The sequence below is a fragment of the Piliocolobus tephrosceles genome, chromosome X (genome assembly GCF_002776525.5).
Source record: "Piliocolobus tephrosceles isolate RC106 chromosome X, ASM277652v3, whole genome shotgun sequence".
In the NCBI taxonomy this organism is placed as follows: domain Eukaryota; kingdom Metazoa; phylum Chordata; class Mammalia; order Primates; family Cercopithecidae; genus Piliocolobus; species Piliocolobus tephrosceles.
The window spans coordinates 81,277,322-81,299,319 of NC_045455.1; the positions used below are offsets into that span (position 1 = coordinate 81,277,322).

The 21,998-nt window shown below is 36.6% G+C and overlaps 1 protein-coding gene across 2 annotated transcripts in view; it reads right to left on the reverse strand.

Moving 5' to 3' along the window:
* The window catches only part of NBEA (neurobeachin), a 743,995-nt gene extending 722,285 nt beyond the window's left edge, over positions 1–21,710 (reverse strand). Inside the window, exon 1 of one of the 2 annotated variants that reach the window (XM_023208811.1) lies at positions 20,890–21,710. In XM_023208811.1, coding sequence (XP_023064579.1) covers positions 20,890–21,183 — 294 coding nt within the window. In that variant the 5' untranslated portion in view covers positions 21,184–21,710. The remainder of the gene's footprint in view (positions 1–20,889) is intronic. The other variant, XM_023208812.1, reaches the window with a different exon arrangement.
* Between the last annotated feature and the right edge of the window lie 288 nt (positions 21,711–21,998).

Sequence of the window (21,998 nt, forward strand, 5' to 3'; positions counted from 1 at the left end):
CGCTCTGTCACCCAGGCCGGAGTGCAGTGGCCGGATCTCAGCTCACTGCAAGCTCCGCCTCCCGGGTTTACACCATTCTCCTGCCTCAGCCTCCAGAGTAGCTGGGACTACAGGCGCCCGCCACCCCGCCCGGCTAGTTTTTTGTATTTATTTTTAGTAGAGACGGGGTTTCACTGTGTTAGCCAGGATGGTCTCGATCTGCTGACCTCGTGATCCACCCGTCTCGGCCTCCCAAAGTGCTGGGATTACAGGCTTGAGCCACCATGCCCAGCCCATTGCAGCATATATTTTTTTAAAGGTGTTCTCTTTTAATTAGCTGGAGTCCAAACTATTTGGGCTTTTCCAGTGATACTACTGAACCAACAGTGCCTTTGGATGCACAGATGAAGGCACATAAGAATAAAAACTCATAAGAGGGGGAAAAAAGAAAAGAGTAGAAGCATGGAAAAGGATGAAATAATTTAAAGTAAAAAAGCAATGGGTTTACAAAATAGAAAAACAGTGTCATTTTTACAGGAATTTAAGTAAAGCATTACTAATAAAAGATCTTACATTTTTATCATTATCACTCATTTTACCCTTATTTTCACTTGGTTAAGATCAGCTGTTACAGGCTGCACTGTATCCCCCCAAAAATTCATATGCTAAAGGTAAGGGCTTCAATATTATGAATTTTGGGGGCAACACGGTACAGCCTAATGGCACTGCATTTGGAGATAGAACCTTTAAAGAGATAAGCCAGATAAAATGAGATCATATGGATAGGCCCTAATCTAATCTAACTGATGTCCACATAAGAATAGGAGATCAGGACACAGACACACAAAGGAAAGCACATATGAAGACACAGGGAAAAGATGGCTATCTGCAAGCCAAGGAGAAACGTTCAGAAGAAACCAGTCCTGTGGCCACTAGAACTGTGAGAAAATAAATTCCTATTGTTTAAGCCACCCAGTCTGCAGTATGTGTCATGACAGCTCCAGCAAACTAATACACCAGTCAAACCCAAGAGACTCACATTAATATAACCAAAGAGATAATTGCTAGACTAGAAAATCAGAGACCTGAAATCCAGTTCTACCGTCTGACAACTTAAAATCTGAGTATCCCACATTAAATCAGTAATTTCTCTGTGCCTAGGTTTCCACATCTGAAAAACTAAATCATCTTTAAAATCTTATCAAACACCAGCATTCTGGAGTTCTAGTATTCCATTCAGAGTCCTGTTTAAAATACGGTACCCCTGACAATTAATATACAAAGTAGCAATCTAAATACCGGAAGAGAGACTTGTTCTGATAAGTAAATCTTCACAAAACACATTATCTGCTTTCCAGGTAAAGTTAGAATTCCTTCTTGATTTCTGGTTTCAATAAGCAGGGAATACAGGAATTTCTGTCAAAAGTGTACATTCACTTATATATATTTTTATAGAGCTCACAAAAAGCAGTTGTCTATTTCATTAAGAAACACAAAATAGCAAATAATATATAAAAACATGTTGGGAATAAGAGTACTCTCATTGAATTGTAAAACAAACTCCTACATTTTACTCTAATAATTGTTTCTTCAACTCTGTAACAATGCTTTCAATTTTCCTTTCAAAGTATTTGCTGACAATAAAATGTATTTTAATTTGTTGTCATATTGATTTCCATGAATTATTTAAGCAATTTTTACCAGAGTAGGGAGAACAAGTGTTTCCCCAGTGGTTTGTGGTTTTTAAATTGTTGCTATTAAGTCAATGCATCTGTTAGGATGAGGTTTACTGACATATAACCAGAAAACCCAAAGTATGAATGACTTGAACAATATAAAGGTTATGTGTGTGTATATATACATACATATGAACACACATATGCACACATAGAAAAAGACGGCATGCTAGAATATCTTTTAGTTTCTTTCTATACTTCTAATGGTTCCTCTAATTTTAAAATCTTAAAAATTTCAGAAATCTCCAGACCACTGATAGCCAATAAAAACATAGTGCAAGTCACAGATACAAGCCATATATGTAACTTCAAATTTTCTATTAGCCACATTAAAAGAAAAATGTAAAATAAGACAGGTGAAATTAACTTTCATTTTATTAACTCAGTATATATACCCAAATATCCAAAATATCATTTCAAAATGTAGTAAATACCATGAAATTATTGAGATATTTTACATTATTTTACACATAGCCCTCAAAATTAAGTGTGCATTTTATACTCTAAGGACATTTTAAATGCTCACTAGCCACATGTGTGGCTAGTGGCTGCCATGCTGGACCACACAGCTGTAGCCAGATCTAGCCTCTAGCCATCTTTCAAAACTCAACTCAAGCATCATCACCTTTATAAAGACTTACCTTGACTTACTTGGTAGAATTTCTTTTTTCAGTGTAGCCCACAATACTCTAATTGATTTCTATGATAGAATTTACACATCCCATTGCTCGTATTTGTCACCTTCTACAACTCTATAAACTCCAGGGCAGAGATCTTATCTTGATCCTTGTATCCTAAGTGCCTAGCTTTACATACGGTAAGTAATCAGTAAAAGTTTGTGAGATAAAATGGATATGTGACCAGATATGAAGTTAGATCGAAAATGAATACACATATTTAAATCCAACAGACTGGTATTTATATGGGGGTGGGTGCAGCAGGAGGGGAAGCCACAGAGAAACAGCTCGGAGCAAAAGAACTATTAATAGATAATCTGTGAGCTAAATATAGTAACCCACATAGAATAATTGAATCAAAACTGGACAATGATATAATTTAATAACTTATGAGTATACGTTAAACATTAATATCTGATCATGTCCTGATAATAATATAAAGCAAAACTTTTATAAGACTTGTGGCTTTTTCTCAGGAATAAGCTACATTGACTCCCTCTTTAACAACTAATAACATGCCACAAGTGTGACACATCTAATTATTAAATTGTGTTCCCATAAATTATCTTCCCACTAATATAGCTCTAATCTTTTTACATACACAGATTATAAATTATAAATTAAGGTTCTGAAATATAAAATGCATATCGATCCAAAACTACAACTTCTTTCAATGGAATTCAAATCTCTGTTGTAAATGTCTATATCCTATATTTTCTAGGCAGGTCATCTTCAATTTATTTCAGAGTTTGGCAGCATAATTTTTCAATGTAATTGGGTTCAGCTGTCACACTGAGTGACAGTTTGTCATACAGTAACTAAAATATATTAGTTTATCTTTCAGAGTGCACATCACTAATAAGGTTAAACATTATTTCTAGGATAAAATACAGTCATCGATCGCTTAACAACAGAGATAAATTTTGAGAAATGTGTCATTAGGTGATTGTGTTGTTGTACAAATATCAGAGTGTACTTAGACAAACTTAGATGGTACAGCCCACACACACAGGCTCTGTGGTATGGCCTATTGTTCCTAGGCTGCAAACCTGCACAGCATGTTACTGTATTGCATAAACAATTATAATGCAATTGTATTTATATATCCAAACATATCTAGACACAGAAAAGGTACAGTAAAAATATAATATAAAAGATAAAACATGGTACACCTATAGAGAGCACCTAACATGAATAGAGCTTCCAAGACTGGAAGTTGTTCTGGGTCAGTCAGTGGTTGCATGGTGAGTGAATGTGAAGGCCTACGACAGTAACCACTACAGACTTTTTAAAATGTATATACTTGGGCTACACTTAGTTTACAAAAAAAGTTTCTTTCTTTAATAATAAAGTAATCTTCACTTACTATAAACTTTTTTACTTTATGAACATTTTCATTTTTTTAACTTTTTGACTTTCATAATAATTAGCTTAAAACACCAAAACATTGTACGACTATACAAAAATATTTTCTTATTCTATTACCTTTTTCTATGTTTACCTTTTTTAACTTTTTAAACTTTTTCATTAAAAACTAAGACACAAGCACACATTAGTCTAAACCTATGAAGTATCAGGATCTTTAAGAACACTGTCTTCCACCTCCACATCATGTTCCACTGAAAAGTCTTCAGGGGCAACCACACCCATGGAGCTGTCATCTCTTGTAAGGACGCCTTCTTCTGGAATACCTCCTGCAAGACCTGCCTGAGGATGTTTTACAGTCAACTTTTTTTTCAGCATGAGTTCATGCTAAAATAACGATAAAAAGTACAGTATAGCAAATACACAAACCAGTAACATAGTTGCTTATTATCAAGCACTACGTACTGTACATAACTGTATGTGCTATACCTTTATACAACTAGCAGTGCAAAAGGTTTACATCACCATCACCACAGTGAGCGATGCATTGTGCTATGACATTATGATAGCTCTGACTTCGCTAGGAGATAAGAATTTTTCAGCTCCATCGTAATCTTATGGGACCACCATTGTATATGTGGTCCATTGTAGACCAAAATGTTATTACGCAACATCGGCAAATCTGACTAAAACCTATTTACTCAACATACTTCCTATTACACTTATGTAAATGAGTACTTTCAAAGAGAAAAATGCTTCTTCACAGCAACTCAACAGGCTCCTAAAATACGTATGTCAGTCACCCTAAATATGAATGCTTTTTTTTAATCCTAAGGCCTGGATGAGAAACTATTAATAGTTCAAAACAATTTTATGACCATTCAAGGAATCTTGAACTGCTATGTAGTATTAATGAGGCCAAGGAAATGGGATTACATTGCCATTTGAATCTATACTTAGTATAGTCCAGTATTAAAAGACTGCACCTATAATCCCACCCAATTAGAGCTTCCTGTCTGCCAGGTGGATGACTTTAACAACAATAGCAATGAAACAAGCATGTGAACAGATTAACACCTAGAAAAAAAAAACATAAAATTCACAACTTAGAATATTTTATTCCTAGAAATAGATACTCTAAAGAAACTTGAGATATGAAAAGTCATTGGTAAAAAATGAATCATTGAACCTCAACTCTTAAAAAACACAACAAGTAAACATAGTACTTCATAATTAGTTACTGTATTATTACATATAATACTATTTGACCTGACTTCTAAGGTATTTTTTCTGTAACACACTTTCAATTTTTAATGCAGATAAACAGAAAACTGTAACTCAATTTGCAGAAAGGAAAAAACAATTCCTTTAGGAGGTGGTGAGGGGACAGGAAATCCTTACAGAAGAAGAAAGGTTTGACAAAATAGTACCTGCTACCAAAACAGTTAAGGAAAAATCCATATTCATGGTGATCTTGTTCTTAGAATACTGAACTGTATCACATCAACTTGAATTTTCTTCTAAGTTTTAGCAAGCCATTTAACTCTACTTTGATGAACTATTGCAATTTTTGGAAATCAAATTTTATGAGACCGCAAAAATTAGAAATAAGTTCCAAACACCCTCAGTTTGCTTACTCTCATCCCTTCCCCCACCTTTTCTCTTACTCATTTTTCACAAATGCCCGGCGTTCTAGCTCCCACTCTCAAGGGCAGGCAGTAAAAACTAAAAGCACCTCCAAACTCCCCAGGGCCTAAACTTACACCTATGCATTTAAACTATAACTCTATTCATGGTGTCAAATATCCTATTATTACTATTTCTTCAAATCCTGATCCAACTTTTTAAAAATTAATGTGAATCAAATGTTTACTATGTATCAGGCCACAATACCTGACTTTACCAGGCATTAGGGGGTCTCCTCCCATTGTCACTTCCCCCATCACAACTTAATCTGAATCTGTCATCGCCTTCTTACTGATGAATAACTTCTAATTTCATTATAAACAAAAAAGAATCATTTTTGCTCCAAAGATAAAGGACAAGTGACTATTATGATAGCTCATAAAATCATGTAAAATATGAATTTGTCTCCCAAAGTCCCCAATATAAGACCGAATAACTCCCTTATCTCAGTTAGAACAATGCTATCAAAGAAATATAATGTGAGGTACACATATAATTTTAAAAATTTTAGTAGTCACACTAAAAGAAATATAAACAGGTAAAATGAATTTTAATAAGTATGTTTTATGTATAATAAAATAACCTAAAGGCAATATATCTACATGTAACTAATATAAAACATTATTAATAAGATATATTTTTTAACTAAGTCTTTGAAATTCAGTGTGTATTTTACACTTAAAGCACATTCAATTCTCAAAAGCCACATTACAAGTGCTCACCAGCCACAAGAAATGGGCTTCCACACTGGATAGTATAGCTGTACACAAACAAGCAGCAGCAGAACTTTAGAACAAGAAGCAAACAAGGAGACAAATACAGCTATAAATAGACTCAAAAGAGGCATAAATACATCCATGACTGAAAAGTCTTGAGTAAGTTATTTAAGATAAGCTAGGACTATAATAAAGGTAATAAATTTTATGTTGTTTCTTAAAAATACAAAAAGGGGTTGTAGCGAAAACACGTATCTTCAGAAGTTGTATGTTACATAAAATAAGTTCAAACAGATATTGGTCATGCTCTCTAGAAGTCTATAATTAGACAGGTAGGATGAAAGATAAAAGTTTTTGCTTTATTTTTATTTATTTTAAAATTCAGATTGTTTAATGTAACATGTTTACAATCTCTTAAGAAACAAATGAATTACAGGTATTTTGCTTTAGATAAAGGAGGAGTAGGGATAAAATCACTGCTGAATATTTAGTAAGGAAGTGAAATCATCAGGCTTAATCATACATAACAAATTAGTTTTGTTGCCCATAAATCGATTTTTAGGTGACACAACAAAAATTATACATGTGTGAGTGTTCCTGTTCTTTCTTTTCCTGTGCCAGAATTCTGGCTTGGCCCGCTGAGTCTCTTTACCTCCCTCGCCTTTTAAGATTGTCTTCCCAGTTTAATTATTTTAAGCTTTGTAATAAAGATGAAGGAGATGGAATACTATGAAAATACAGGGTTAGGGCTGGGTGTGGAGCATTACAGAGAAGTTTCAAGAGAAGAGAATCAAGAGTAGCTCTACTATGGGAACAAAACTAATGCAAGGGAAAAAATAAATTTTTAAATAAATATCACTATGGTGGGTATATATATATACACATGTGTATGTGTGTGTGTATGTGTATGTGTGTGTGTGGGTGTGTGTGTGTATATATTCTACATGATATTAAATAAATAGAACTAAATAATCTAAGTCCTATAGAAATTACTTTTGACCTGGCGCGGTGGCTCACACCTATAATCCTAGTACTTTGGGAGGCCAAGGCAGGCGGATCACCTGAGGTTAGGAGAGGAGAAATGGAAGTTACTGTTTAATGGGCACAGGATTTCAGTTTGAAAAGATGAAAAAATTCTGGAGGTGGATGATGATGATGGCTGAACAACAACATGAAATCACTTAATGCCACTAAACTGTACACTTTAAAATGGTTAAAATAAACAGTGACTAGGATTAACAATATTGCACTCTGTATTTCAAAATAACTAGAAGATTTTGAGTGTTCTTACTACAAAGAAATGATAAATAGATGAGATGATGGACATGCTAAGTACCCCAATTGGATTTTTACACAATGTATACATCTATCAAAACATCCCATTAGACCCCAGAAATACATACAATTATGTGTCAATTGAAAACAAAATTTTAAAAAGGGTTGAAATAAATTACATGCTACATATATTTTACCTCTACAAAAAATAAAGATATCAAGACTTTGAACAAATCAGGCCAGCCTGGGAACGAACCTAGAATAATGACCAAAAAAAAAAAAAAAAAAACCACTTGTACTGATTTTCAAAGTCATAGATTTTTGCTCTCATAAAAAATTGATTATTTGTATATAAATTTCATTTCTTATAAATGCTAAACACTAATTTCCTTAAAAAGTTAATCATCATTCATCTCAAAGACTACTGAAAAGTAAATGTCAAATGTTAATGTTAATTTTCATGTATTCATCTTTACCTTTTCTTCAGAAGTATAATATACTCAAAATTAAAGTCCTCTTTTTTCTTTGCCAGTGAGCCATTCCTTTATTTTTGTACTTCATTCATTTAATATTTATTCAATGCCTACTATGTGCACAGTTTATAATTTTTCTGCAATGGGTATAACAATATATTTTTCAACAGTCAAATAAAAGGGAGAGTTGATAGAGAAAATACATACCCCTTATGATGGTTAATTTTAGGTGTCAACTTAACTGGGCCAGAGGGTGCCCATATATTTCATTAAATATGATTCTGAATGTCTGTGAGGGTGTTTTTGAATGAGATTAACATTTGCATTAGTATACTCTATAAACAGATTGCTCTCCTTAATGTGGATGGGCCTCATTCAACCAACCAGTCGAAGGCCTGAACAGAACAAAAGGCTGACCCTCCTTCAAGTAGGGGTAATTAACTCCTCCTAACTGAAGGATATGAATGGTCAACTGTACTACTAGAATTAAGAAAAAAAATGATTTCTACAAAAAGAAGTAAAGTTGATTTAATGTACTGTAGTCTACAGTTAGCATTAAGGCAAAAAACCACGAACACACTCCGTCGTGGCTCTTGTCATTGTGAAGCTACCCCTCTGTGGAAAGTTGTTCTTTTCCTGCTCTTTTAATCCTGGAACAGTTACTTGTCCTTCGAGATTCCCTTCACAAGACATCTACCCATGAAGCCTTCCCAACTCCTCCAAGCAAAGTTAGTAACTCCATGAATGTTTCCACAGCACTTTGTTTATATTTCTACAATATTACTTTTATCCATTATAATTTATCTGTTTATTCTTCCATTCTCTGTTCTGAATTTCAAGTTATTTGAAGGTATGAATTATGTTACTCTTTTATGTACCCAAGAAGTATCTTGACTCTAGCAATAGCACACTAGATTAGGATTATTCAGTAATTTATTTTACTATCATTTTAAGTATTCTGAAGCTGCTGGAGTAAAAACGGAAGTTTCCATGTGAAAGTTGTAAAGCAGAAAATGAGCTGAAGCAAAGTGGAACTACAGTCATCAAGATAAAACGAAAAAAGAAGTGGACTAAGGGTCAGGGAATCTGGGGGTTAACCCTAGTCTGTGAAGGACCACAGGATCTGAACCTACCTGGTTTTCAGTTTCCTCGTCTATGCAAGTGAAAGAGTCAGGCCATTGACCAGATCTGATAACACTATGACTCTTTACCCGTCTCAAATATCAAGAAAACTTTTTTAAAAACATAAACCATGTATTTACAGTGGGCCCTCTGAATCCATGAGTTCTATATCCATAGATTCAACCAATAGGGGATCAAAAATATTTCTTTTAAAAAATGGATGGTTGCATCTATATTGAACAGGTACATTTTTTCTTGTCACTTCCCTAAACAATGCAACATAACAACTATTTACCTAGCATTTATACTGCACTGGGTATTATAAGTAATCTGGAGATGATTTGAAGTACATGAGAAGATATTCATTGGTTATATGCAAATACTATGGCATTTTATACAAAGGACTTGAGCATCCATGGATTTTGGTATCCTGCAGGGTCCTAGAACCAATCTTCCATGGATACCAAGGGGCAACTGTATACATGTAGTTATACCAATCATCCGCCACTCAAAAATAAAAATAAAACCTGAAATGTTAAAGCAAGAGGCAAATGTAGAAATTAAAAGAATCAGAATAGCCTGCAAAGCTAAGATTTGTACACAAGCTGGACATGACTGAAACAAGCAAAGTAACTATATCAAAGCTGAGAGAAAATGTTCAGAGTAAAGTTCACTAAACACCACAAAATGCCAGATACTATGTTAAATACTCGTAATAGCAAGGTGAGATAATGTTCTCATCCGCAAAAGATTCAGAGCCTCTAGTGCCATCTGATAAGTAAACAAACACAGTTGTCCCCTGATATCTCTGGGGGATTGGTTCCAGAGCCCCCTGTGGTTACCAAAATCCATAGATTCCCAAGTTCCTGGTATACAATGGTGTAGTATTTGCACATAACCTACGCACACCCTCCTGTGTACCTTAACTCCTCTCCAGACAACACCTAATACAATGTAAATGCTATGTAAATACTTGTTATACTATATTGTTTAGGGCAGTGATTCCCAACCTTTTTGGCACCAGGGGCCAGTTTTATAGGAGACAATTTTTCCATGAATGGGGGGTTCAGGGGGGATGGTTTTGGGATTAAACTGTTCCACCTCAGATCATCATGCATTAGATTCTCATAAGGAGCACACAACCTAGATCTCTTCGCTTGCACAGTTCACAATAGGGTTTGCTCTCCTATGAGAATCTAATGGCACCGCTGATCTGACAGGAGGCAGAGCTCAGGTGCTAATGCTCACTCACCCGTGGCTCACCTTCTGCCGTGTGGCCCAGTTCCTAATAGGTCCATGGCCCATGGGTTGGGAATCCCTGGTTTAGGGAATAATGATAAGATTTAAGTCTATACATGTTTAGTACAGACGCAACCATTCATTTTTTTCTCACATATTTTCTATCCAAAGTTAACTGAATTCACGGATATGGAACCCATGGATACAGAGGGCCAACTGTAATTTAAAATAGAATGTGTGAGTACTAAATATGAAATATGTATAAAATTCTATGGGAAAGCACGGGTTGGGAGGAATAACTTTAAGGGGAATATCAGGGAAGATGTCACTTAAATAGGGTAAGAACTAAATCTTGAAAGATGAGCAGTTCTTTAGACAAAAATGGAAGAATATGATGACTTGAGAAATGTAACAATTATCAAGTAACAGTCAATATATTATAAAAAAAGAAACATTACTGTACTGATAACTCATATCTCCTAAGGTTAAAAAAATTTAAATACTTAATTTAAATTCAAGGACTTTAAAAGGGTGATCAAGTTATAAAGAATTAGTATAGATTAAGTGAAATAATTCTATGACATTTTATAATCAAGTATCGTTTATATATTCAGAATTGAAAACATTTCTCTTTTAAGATAGCAGACTTGCTTAGCTTAGAAAGACAATGACTTTATTTCACTGAATATTTCACATTCTAGGTCAAGATGATTAAATATGACAACACAGGTCATATGCTTAACACAGTGCCTGACATGTAAAGATTCCATCACCGTCATCATCATCATTATCAAAGGTAATGGTGTATTTAAACAGCAAAACTTGGAAATGGAAGATCCAGCTTTGGATCTCATTCTGCTACTAAGCAATTTTGCAATCTTGGACAAGTTCCTTAACCTCAGTTATAGTTTAGTTATTATACTAAAGTAAATCCCCATTTACTTCAAAGGAATTGGAAGAGGACATTAAAAACATAAGATATGAACCCAAACCCAATCTATAAATGCCAATTCCCTTCCCAAATGTAAAAAAAATTAAATGACATAAAAATATGTATATACTATCTTTTAATCTGCTGCAAGTTATTTCTCTCAGAAAATGAAAGTATTTGCTAAAGAGAAATATATGTAGATATTTTTACTCCCATAAAATTTGCTATTAATCAACGGTTGCTCTACCTTCATAAACTGAAAGAGAAATCACAATTATTAGAAATTATAGTATCCAGATGCTAGTATATTCCTTCTATAACTCATTTGTTTTATTCAAGCAAATATTGTATATATAGTGGTTCAACTAATTACCTCGAATATATAACAAGAAAAACACGAATTTACTTTTTCTGTAAATATATTAATGCATACTATTATACTGGTTCAGAGTAATCTCTCAAGTATCCACATTATGCCCAGTGAAAACGTATAAAATTCAAAGCCATTTACCATATAACCAATTATTTCCCAAAACTCAAATATTAATAACTCATGGTATAGTTCTTGCTAAGTCACTTTTGTGTATAAATCCATTAAACTGACCTGCATTCATTTTTAATTTCCTCTGAATAGCTTGTCCTAAGTTGTCTATGGGACACATTCCCTACCAGAGAAGCAACTCACTGAGGCTGGCTGCTCCCTCCCCTTCCAACATCATCTCTTCATATATGCTGTCTTTGGGATAATTTCTAAGTACTAATTACATTTGCTTAGCAATGGGAAAGAACTCTAGCTTTGGAACCTGAAGGTCTAAGTCCCAGCTGTGCTACTTAGTACCTAGATAACCTTGTCTAATTACTTCACATTTTCTACAGCCTTAGTTTCTACATATGTAAAGCAGGAATGGTACGGTATCTATAAAAGGAAATTATTCTAAGGATTAGAGAACACTGCTGTGTTCAATTCCACAAGTGTATTGTAAACAGTTAAGAGCTATTAAACTATAGGCTAATATTATTTTCTAAAATAGTCACAAAAAAGTTTGTAATCCTTTAACTTGCCCCTTAGACTTGTTCCCAAGTAGTCTTCTAAATATTTAAGCAAATACTCCCAGAGGGAGCTACTATTTGCCTTGGATCACCATTCATGTCTTACTACATCTACATGTGAAAGTCAGCCACCTGACAGAAGAGATGGAAGAGACTCCACACAAAGGAACTCCTGTTACCTCTTGCCTCTTCCTTCCCCAGTTTCTCACCCTCCTCAAAGTAAGAAATCAGAAAAACTACCTCAGACACTGATAAACACTATGCAGGATTCAAGACAACAGATCTCCTGTGCTTCAGCAGGACATCATGATCTGTGAGTACCTAAGAGTCCCCTCCCTGACAGGTCACCAGGCTCAGGTACTCCAAGCTAAAACAGCACAGGTCAGTTTTAGTTAAGTCATTACTTCTTTCTATAGTCAGGTGATTCTCTGGACCAAGATAAGAATTAAAACAATAGTAAGTACTAACTAAAGTTTACTATATACCAAGCATTTTACATATATTAACCCATTTAATCTGTACAACCTGCATATCTATCTTATGAGGCTGAAATCCCATTTTACACACGCAGAAACTGAGGCACAGTAAGTTTTAATAGTTGTTATTCCATAACATGGACATAAAAATAATATATTTAATGTTTTCCTATTGTTGAACATTTAAGTTGTTGCCACATATGTTATATCATAAAAATACACTAAATTTTCATACCTGTCTACAGGTATTTTTTCTTTAGCCTAAAGAACTAAGAATACATTATAGGAACCTCTTTAAAATCCTTGATACATATTGGTAAAATGTCACTCAGAATAGCTGTAACAGTTTACGAGCCCAACAAGAACATTTAAGATTATTTTAACCTGCCCTAGCAAACAATCACCACTTCTTTTTTTGTGAGACAGGGTCTTACTCCATCACCCAGGCTGGAATGTAGTGGCATGATCACAGCTCACTGCAGACTCAACCTCCAGGGTTGTTGCCTAGGTTGGTCATGAACTCCCTGGCTCAAGCAATCCTCCCACCTCAGATTCCCAAAGTGCTGGAATTACAGGCATGAGCCACCATGACCAGCTGGTCATTTCTTTTTAATCACTTCTTTTTCATGTTATCTGTTACCTTATGTTCTTATTTAGCCAAAGTGAGTATTTTTCTATTAATTAATCATGTATATTTCTTCTTTCTTGAAACATATCAAGTCCTTTGACAAGTAAGCATTTTTCTTATGATTCATCCTGTAATATTTAATACCTGAAGTATTTAAATTTTTTTAAAATTTAGAATATTAGGAATCTTTGAGGCACAAATGGATAGAAACCCAACTCAAACTGGCTTAAAGCAAAATGATACACTGAAATATCTGGAGACAGAACTGACTTGAGGGGATCCAAAGCTGCCATCAGCAATGTATTGCTTGGTTTTAGGTGCCTCTTTAACAGCTCTGTTTTCAAGTAGAATCTGCCTTCATGGTGCAGATGGTAGTCAATTCTAGACTTCCATTCTAACATTTTCAGCAACCCCAGCGAAAGCACCTTTTTCTTTCCTCAGAAAGAAGTTATCAAACTGTCTCAGAAGTACAGCTAAATTTTATAACCAATACCAGTTACTGTTGGGCCAGACGTCAGTTTCTGTGTCTGGTCCAGGAAAGCAGGATAAAGTCCAATGATGCCCCAGACCATAAAAATCAAGAATGACTTCCTAAAAGAATATCAAAAAATCGAGAATGTTAACAACAGAAAGAATGGTTGCTAGGCAGCCAAAACCGGCAGAAATCTGTAACATTATAGTCATTGGCTACCCACCCATCTCAGACACTCATTTCTTTTCATACATATAACTACTTAAATATCCATGTTTAACATGGCTATCTTAGACACAATAGAAAGTGTACTTACCATCTCACCAGAGGATGAAAAAAGACAAAGTCGAATTACTGCATCTAACCTCAAGTCTGAAATTTTTGTGTTATGATAATATTCTTCTTGGTGATACCTCAAACCTGACCAATTATATAGCTATGTAATAAATTTAACTATACCTTCTAATTAATATACAATGGTAAAAAAAACATTAAGTAACAATAACTGCACTTAGAAGAGTAAAGAAGGTTAAAGAAACACCATGATAACTAATTCAAAGCATAAACCATATATCATTGGTCAGAGTAACAAGAATTCCCTGTCCTTGCTAATGGAATTCCTTGGGTCGGCCAATATGAATACATTCACTACCACTATCTCAGAAGATCTCACTTCTTATCCTCCATAATGCAGATTTTCCCTCTAGCAACTATACTGCTGGAGCTTAGAATTGCCTTAGAAGTAAAAGAATACAGGCCTTTGTTTACCAGACTGGAGGTTTCTCTCTAAGTATGGCTTCCCTAAAACTTTGGTAAGTTTTTCGTCAATTTACTTAAGTCAAAGGACTTGAATTCGCAAACAAAACAAGCGATCCTGTCAGGATCTTGTCAGCTTTTAAGTTTCAGTCTCATAGCAATAGGCCTTCCCAGTACTCTTATCCCCTTAACCCTCAGCTTAATGACCTTCCTTGAAGCAATGTGAAACAATAAACTGGGTGAGGAGGCACAGCTATTCTATCATTTGCTCCCTGGTTGCATCGTATTTTAAAGCTCTTCACAACTGGATTACTGTTACTTTGGTCAGAAGGCTGGCGTATGCTGCATGAGAGGCTTGGGAGAAGCTTATCAGACAGAACTTTATCTGGTTCTAATTTAAACTCTTGGCTTTCCTCTTACCAACTTTAGCACGGGGTAAAAACTTAGGGCTTTATGACCTACAAAGCTTTAATATTCTAAGTCCCTGCTATCTTGGATGGCAGCTACAGGCAGAAAGAGCCTCTCTACCTTGGAAAGGCTACATTTTCTTTTTGCTTTGCTTTCAAGCACGCTAACTTGGACCAAAGTTAACTGCTCTCTTAAAAGACATTATCAAAGACCCCAAAAAGTGACCAAAACATTCCAACATCTCTAAAATTCCAACCTCAGTAGTTCCATTGACAAAGATAACACAGGTGACAATTTAAATGGCTGCTCTGTAATTCCTTAAAACGAACTGCTAGAGGATCACAAAGTTCTCACTGCCTTCCACTCCATTTCAAAATCTAACGTCTGTTTCCTACAATGTGTCATTTCCAAATACTAACCTCTATGTTACTGGGGATTCTTTCTGTTTACAAGTGACAAAAATACCCAACTTACACTGATTTGAAATAAATAACAATAGTAAATTTTAAAGGAAATAATTTAATGGTTAGAAGATAATCACCACAGACAAAAAGAACTCTACATTCTCCAACAGAATCATGAGGCTGTCTGCTTCACACTTAGTCAAATTCTAAGACAGGGACCTACAACTCTTTAAGAATTGACGCATTCAGCATCCCCATCAGAAAGCCTTCCAGCACAATTCCTGGAACCTACTCAGGCTCGCTACCCTTGAGTTAAATGTTTGTCCCTGAACCAGTCACCACAGTTCTTGCCACACCTGGCTTAGAGGTCTGACCCTCAAGGCAGGCAGTGGGGTCGACCCACCTAAACCAGTTGAACTACAAATGGGGAATGAGTGAGTCATCAAAGGAAAACTGAGGTACCACTACAAAGAGGTGAAATGTATGCCAGACACACAAGAACAAATTCACTATTCTTGGAAATATGACAAATCCTAACAGTATTTTCTATAATTTCTCTTCAATGCATTATGTATTTTCTTTGTTAACAACATGACCTTGTTATATGATTATATTTGATTATAAATAAAAGTTTACTGAAAAGTTTTTACCAGATTCTAACTTATTAATGGATGCCAGTTCAAAATAACATCTACATATGCAGTAATGCCTACACAGCCAGGTAATACTATACACATTGAACACATATTTCTAGTTTGAAGAATAAGAAATACATGAAGTTTGTATGAGTTGAGTTTATATATGAGTTTATTTCAGGATCCTAGGTCTGGACCGTAATGTTGAACATAACTTCAGAAATTGACCATAATCATTACTGCCTATGATAGTGTCATGCACACTACAAATGCACTTAACTTATCCAAGGCCTAGAAATACAAAAAATAAAGGTACATAAAATCAGTTCCTGCCCTTATGGAGTTCACAGCCTTGGAAGGGAAACACACAGAAATAACTGCAATGCTACAGGGTGATATATGATGCCAAAGAAATATGCTGACATTATTTAAAGACAAGAAATGGAAAACCTGGAACTAATGCATAACAATATGTTCCATATATAGAAAAAAAAAAAAAAAACGCAGATGATTGAATTTTATAATACAGCTATACTAGTGACACAAAACGGGGGCTAAGTCTGTTAGACCCAATAAATTCTTTCACACTGTCTGGGAAAAGTATAGCAAAAGAGTAAAGAACCTTGAGATATTTTTAATTAACAGCACAGTATTTGCCAAAAAGCAGCTAGCAATACACAAAACATTTATTTAAAATTAATATAAATTGATAATAGACTATAGAATATTTGCTGCCTTAGTGTCATTATATGACTAAATTTTCTATGGAAAATCTCAAAACTCCTTAAGATATTGAAACTCCGAGCATTTACATGTGAATCCTGAATTTTATTTTCCATACCCAATCATGAGAATAAAACACAATTCAAATTAATATGAAAAGGCTTACATATCAACATAAATTAAAATGCATGAAATTATTTTAATATAAATATGGTTGTATTAGTATTAAGGACCTCTATGATTCTAAGTTGCAACTGTGTATTTTTAAAATAAATATAATTCAAATGCAGAAGACACCTTGTTTGTAAAATTCCAAATATCTTTAAAACGAAAATTATGACTATCAAGCTGCAAATTAAAAAAAAAAAACTCTAAGGAAGAAGAGTTACTGTCATATTCAAGTAGAAAAAAAAAACCTTGAAGTTACCCTTTTAACAAAAATACCATGATCCATAAGCCAAGATGAAAGAAACTTAGTAAACCATGTATCACCTCAAAGCATCTTGTCAGGTTTCCAGCTCAGCCAACAGCATGCCACTTCGAATGTAAAAAAATAAGCAGAGGAAATACCATTTTCTACAACTAGACACACTGATGCAACTCACAGTAACTCATGAAAAAAAATTACAAATTCATGAAAAAATTTCATGAAAAAAATTTCATGAATTCCATTATTCATAAAAAATCTTCAAGTCTATAATTCCATAATTATAATCATAGAATTATACTATACCACATAAGAAGGCCACTCCAAAAAAATTATTAATTCTTTCACTAAGTAAATATTAATCCTCTATTATAAATATATTTTTCTAGAAATTTATGTTTATAAAAGAAACTTCCATGTTATAAACAACAATAACATATATTTACATGGCTTTTACTTCAAATATGGATAAAGCTTATATAAACATATGTTAAATGTGTTTACAAAAGAATAGATTAGTTTGATTAGGGAGTATGCCAGCTTTACAACTGAAAACAATCAACAAAATCTCTTCTCTGTAGTTAAATTCTCTTATATTGCCACTTTAAATAACTCCTCCAGAAGCCAAAGTTTGTTAACGATCAGTTTCTTTCATTAGTAGAGCTACAATGCAAAATCCTTGACAATACAGACTGTAACTTTATTCACAAACTAATCTACCTATCTTCCTAACATTATCCATTCCATATTTCAATGTTTTAAGTCAACTATAACATCATTATACAAAATACATACATCTCTAATAAAAATCACTCATTTTATTGCATATCACATTGGTGATTCTTCACCAAACTCCCACAATCCACCTAGTAGTAAAAATGGGTCTCTAGACCTTTGGGAAACAAAGCAGAAAAATTACAGCCACCGCTCTGTTGAAGAAGTCCTACACTTTAGTGCATGCTTAAACTTCACTCTGCCCAGCTTTTAATTCTTTGGCCAAGGTATGTGAGAAATAGCACCTAGAAACCAAGTATTTATGAGTATCCTCACATAGGAAGAAAAAATAAACAGGAAAACAAAGAAAAATATACTGACAAAGGTGACTGAGACAAGGATATTGTTTAAGGTAGAAACTCCTTTTTCTTTTTTTTTTTTTTTTTAAGTTTCATTAGTTCTTTTTTTTCTGTCATTCAGGGCACAGTAATAGGTATTTCACTATTTTACCTTACATTTTTATTTAATGTGTTAAATTAAAACTGAACATTAAAAAAATTCATTTTAGATTTAATATTAAAGGTTTCCAAACTCTAACGAATCACTGAGTGTCCTATATGAATTTTACTGGTTTACTTATTAAATAAATAGAATTAAGTTTGATAATTCGTTTTTTAAACGCCCATGACTTCCACATATTTTTGAGAATCCACTTAAATTTTCATATGACATTTTCATGAGTGTACTGGACAATAAAGCCCTAAATCTACAGTTCAAGAAATATTACACTTCAAATGACTAATTTATATTCCGTAATTAATATAATTAACAACTTAGCAATAAACAGCTCCTTTTGTCATTTATTCTTTTCCCCAAAAGTTTCTATTTAAAAATCTATTAGATACACACAAAGAAATTTTAAACCTAACTCTTTAAATTCAAAATATCATTGCAGTTACAAAGTCTTAAGTAGATTTTGGATACACTATCTCAGTATTACTTTATTTCTAGTGACTCTAAGCTTAACGGTAAAGTTCTCTGAAATAATGTCTGCATACTGAAACTTCATGCCAGATTTTTACTGCTCTGAAGAGTTAAATTTCTTTTTTATTTCAAGAGAAACATTTCACTTCCTTTCTTAGTCTACCGTCTATCTAAAAAACCCCATCTGTTAAGAACTGATTCAGCATACATTGCTACTGCTGCAGAGCAGAGTCCAAGCTGGTTATACATTCAAATCAGTTTCCAGGTTGTGAAAGCTATACTGCCTCTTACCAGGTTAAAATGTATTAAGTAAGCATAGGAATACTTACTAAAATAGCCTAATATAATCTAACATAAAAATGATATTGGTTAGATCAAAACTGGAACTAAAAATGTGTTCCTTTAAATTACTGAAATACAGTTACCTGCTAACATACTAACAGTTCGAGATTTCATTTATCTTCTTTTAAAAAGAAATGGCAAGTACTGACCTCTTATTTGCAACTAGTTAAAATTAAAACTCAAGAAAACCGTATTTCCAGTAGTGCTCTGAAAAGAACTTGGTTATATCAACTTAGTGACATTCCCTCAAACTTACACTGACTTTTCATGATGATTTATTTGAAAGGCACACAAAAGTAAAAATAGGTGTTTTGTTTTAAACAACAATGAATATAACGAAGACAGATAATCTCCTTTGACCTGACACACTAGCAAAAGGAAAAAAACAGCTTCAACTTTTCTGTGCATTTAGGAGGTTCATAAACCGTAGACATTATCTAATGCATGTCTCAGGACACCAGTCGTGTAGCTGCGGCTTTCTCTCAGTTTTCCAATAAAGTAAAAATAATTGCTTAGCTGAAAAATGATTGCATGGGTGTACCAAGTACCCCTGTAAGCATATTGTTATGTTCCTGTGACTCCACACCAAATACAATACTCAACTGATGGCTCTCGATTTATGTCTTGCCTCCCAAAGCCCAACCTTACAGTATGTCAAAGACTAGATATTGCAGAGAAAACTGTTTAAAAAGCTTGGCTACAGGGAAAAGAAAAAAAAAAACCCATTTACAAAGCACTAAATATGAACCACTGTTAATTATCCTCGATTTACGATTCTCATCTCCTTATTTCTTTCCATTTCTTTCCCTGACATCTTAAACGCTTCTGAGCCTCTCTGTAGATAGCGCAAAACATTAAGTCATACACACTTCTGCAGTAACTCTTTCTTATCATGAAAGGAACCAAAACCTAGGGCTGCGTTTCAAACCTTTCCTTTAGTCTTTACCCACATGCTACGCTACTGAAGGTAACCACAGAAATGAACCTGTATGATCTAGTGTCCTCACACACCTTGTGTGCACAAAAAATGACTAAGAAATCAGTATATTCAGGGCAACATTACAAAGAAGGGACGGCTGCTTCGGAGATGGAGGGGGATGGATAGACACAACACTCTCCATCATGGCCTTGGAATATTTAAAGACAGATGCAAAACTGCATCATTTTCTGTCTCCCTCGAAAACATCACATCCCAGCTGCTCAAGTCGGAAGCTAATGTGCTTCTCACATCTCAGCAGCACGGGGGAATTTAGGCTCCAGGGGCAAGGCTGTCATCCTCAGAGAGCGACACCACGGACAATTAAGAGTGTGAGAAAAAGAACCCCAGAGAACAGGAGGCCTCCTCACCTCCTAACTAAACTCTAAAGTCGACCCAAAACCTTCACCGCGGGGACTGGTTTACTCGTGGTCCTAAAAAGTGATAAGAAGCGGTGTTAAGTTGGGCACTGCGCTCAGGTGGCAGGAGAGGACCAGAAAGAGGAGAGGAGGGAGGTGGCGTGGTTCTGGCAGCACGCAGGCAGGTCACCCGCTGGGCAATACCGGCTGGACGCTCTGTGCTCCCAGGGACGCGCGGCGCGTGTGACCCTGGGGGTGGAGGGTAGGAGCGAAAGGCGCTAGGGACGGTGGATGTGGGGACTGGGGAAGCAGATGGAGAGCACGCCTTTTCCTTACCAGGTTGAGCACCGTCTCCACGATGTCCCTGTTGCTGACCTCTCCGACCTGTATGAGTCCAATCAACACTGCGAATTTCATCCGGATGTTGCGGATCGGCACCGAAGGGTTAATCATCCCCGCGGGGAGCATCACCGAGCCGGAGCCGGACGCCCCCCTTAGCTCCCCCATCCCGCTGCCCCCGGTGCCGCCACCGCCGCTGCCCCCGCCGCCTCCGCCAGCGGCCCCGACGGCAATGAGCCCCACGGGCTGAGGCTCGAGCCCCGGGCCTGGGCCCGGCTTCTCGCTAGCCATTGGCCCCCCTCCTGAGGAGAAGGGAAGAGCAGCGGCGCTGCCGCCGCCGGTACCGTTATACCTGCCTCGGCCCCCGCCCCCCGGCCGTCGCCTCGGAGCCCCAGCATCCACCAGCGCCGCCGCGCCGGGCCCGCTCCCCGCCTGCGTCTCAGCCCGGCCCGCTCCGGCGCTCTCCCCCGCGGAGGCGGCGGGGGATCCGCAGGCTTATTCTCGGCGGTGGCGGTACCGCTAACCGCTGCCGGGCAAGCGGCCGTGCCCGCCCAGCAGGTGTGCCGCTGCCGCTGCCGCCGCCGCTGCCTCTGCTCTCTCCCTCTCCCGGTCCGTCCGGCCCGGCCCGCCCCCCGCGGAGATGCTGCCGCCGCTCCGAGAAGCCCTAGGACGCGAGCAGCTGGCCACGACGCTGGCCGGTGCTGAAGCTCAGGCTGTGGCCGATGCTATTGACGCTGCTGCCGCCGCTGCTACGGGCGCCACTGTTGTTGTGAAGCCCCGACGCCGCCGCTCACTCCGCCATGTTGCCGCCCCCTGCCTGCGGTAGCGGCCACTGCGCCTGCGCACAGCCTCCGGGGGGGGGCGGAGCCCTCGGTGCACCCCCTCTTTTGCCCTGCCCTCCTTCTCTTCCCACCCACCCACCCCGACACCCCTTGTCCCTCCCCCAACCACCCTGAACGGATAGACAGGTGAGCAGGTGCATGGGGACTGCTGCCAGACACTGGGGCAAGCTGGGAGAGGCGGGGCGGGTAGTGGCTTCCTTGTGGTTTTTCCCTTGAGGACGGATTCTCCCTGTGGGGAAGGACACAGTGTGCGTGTCTTGCCTT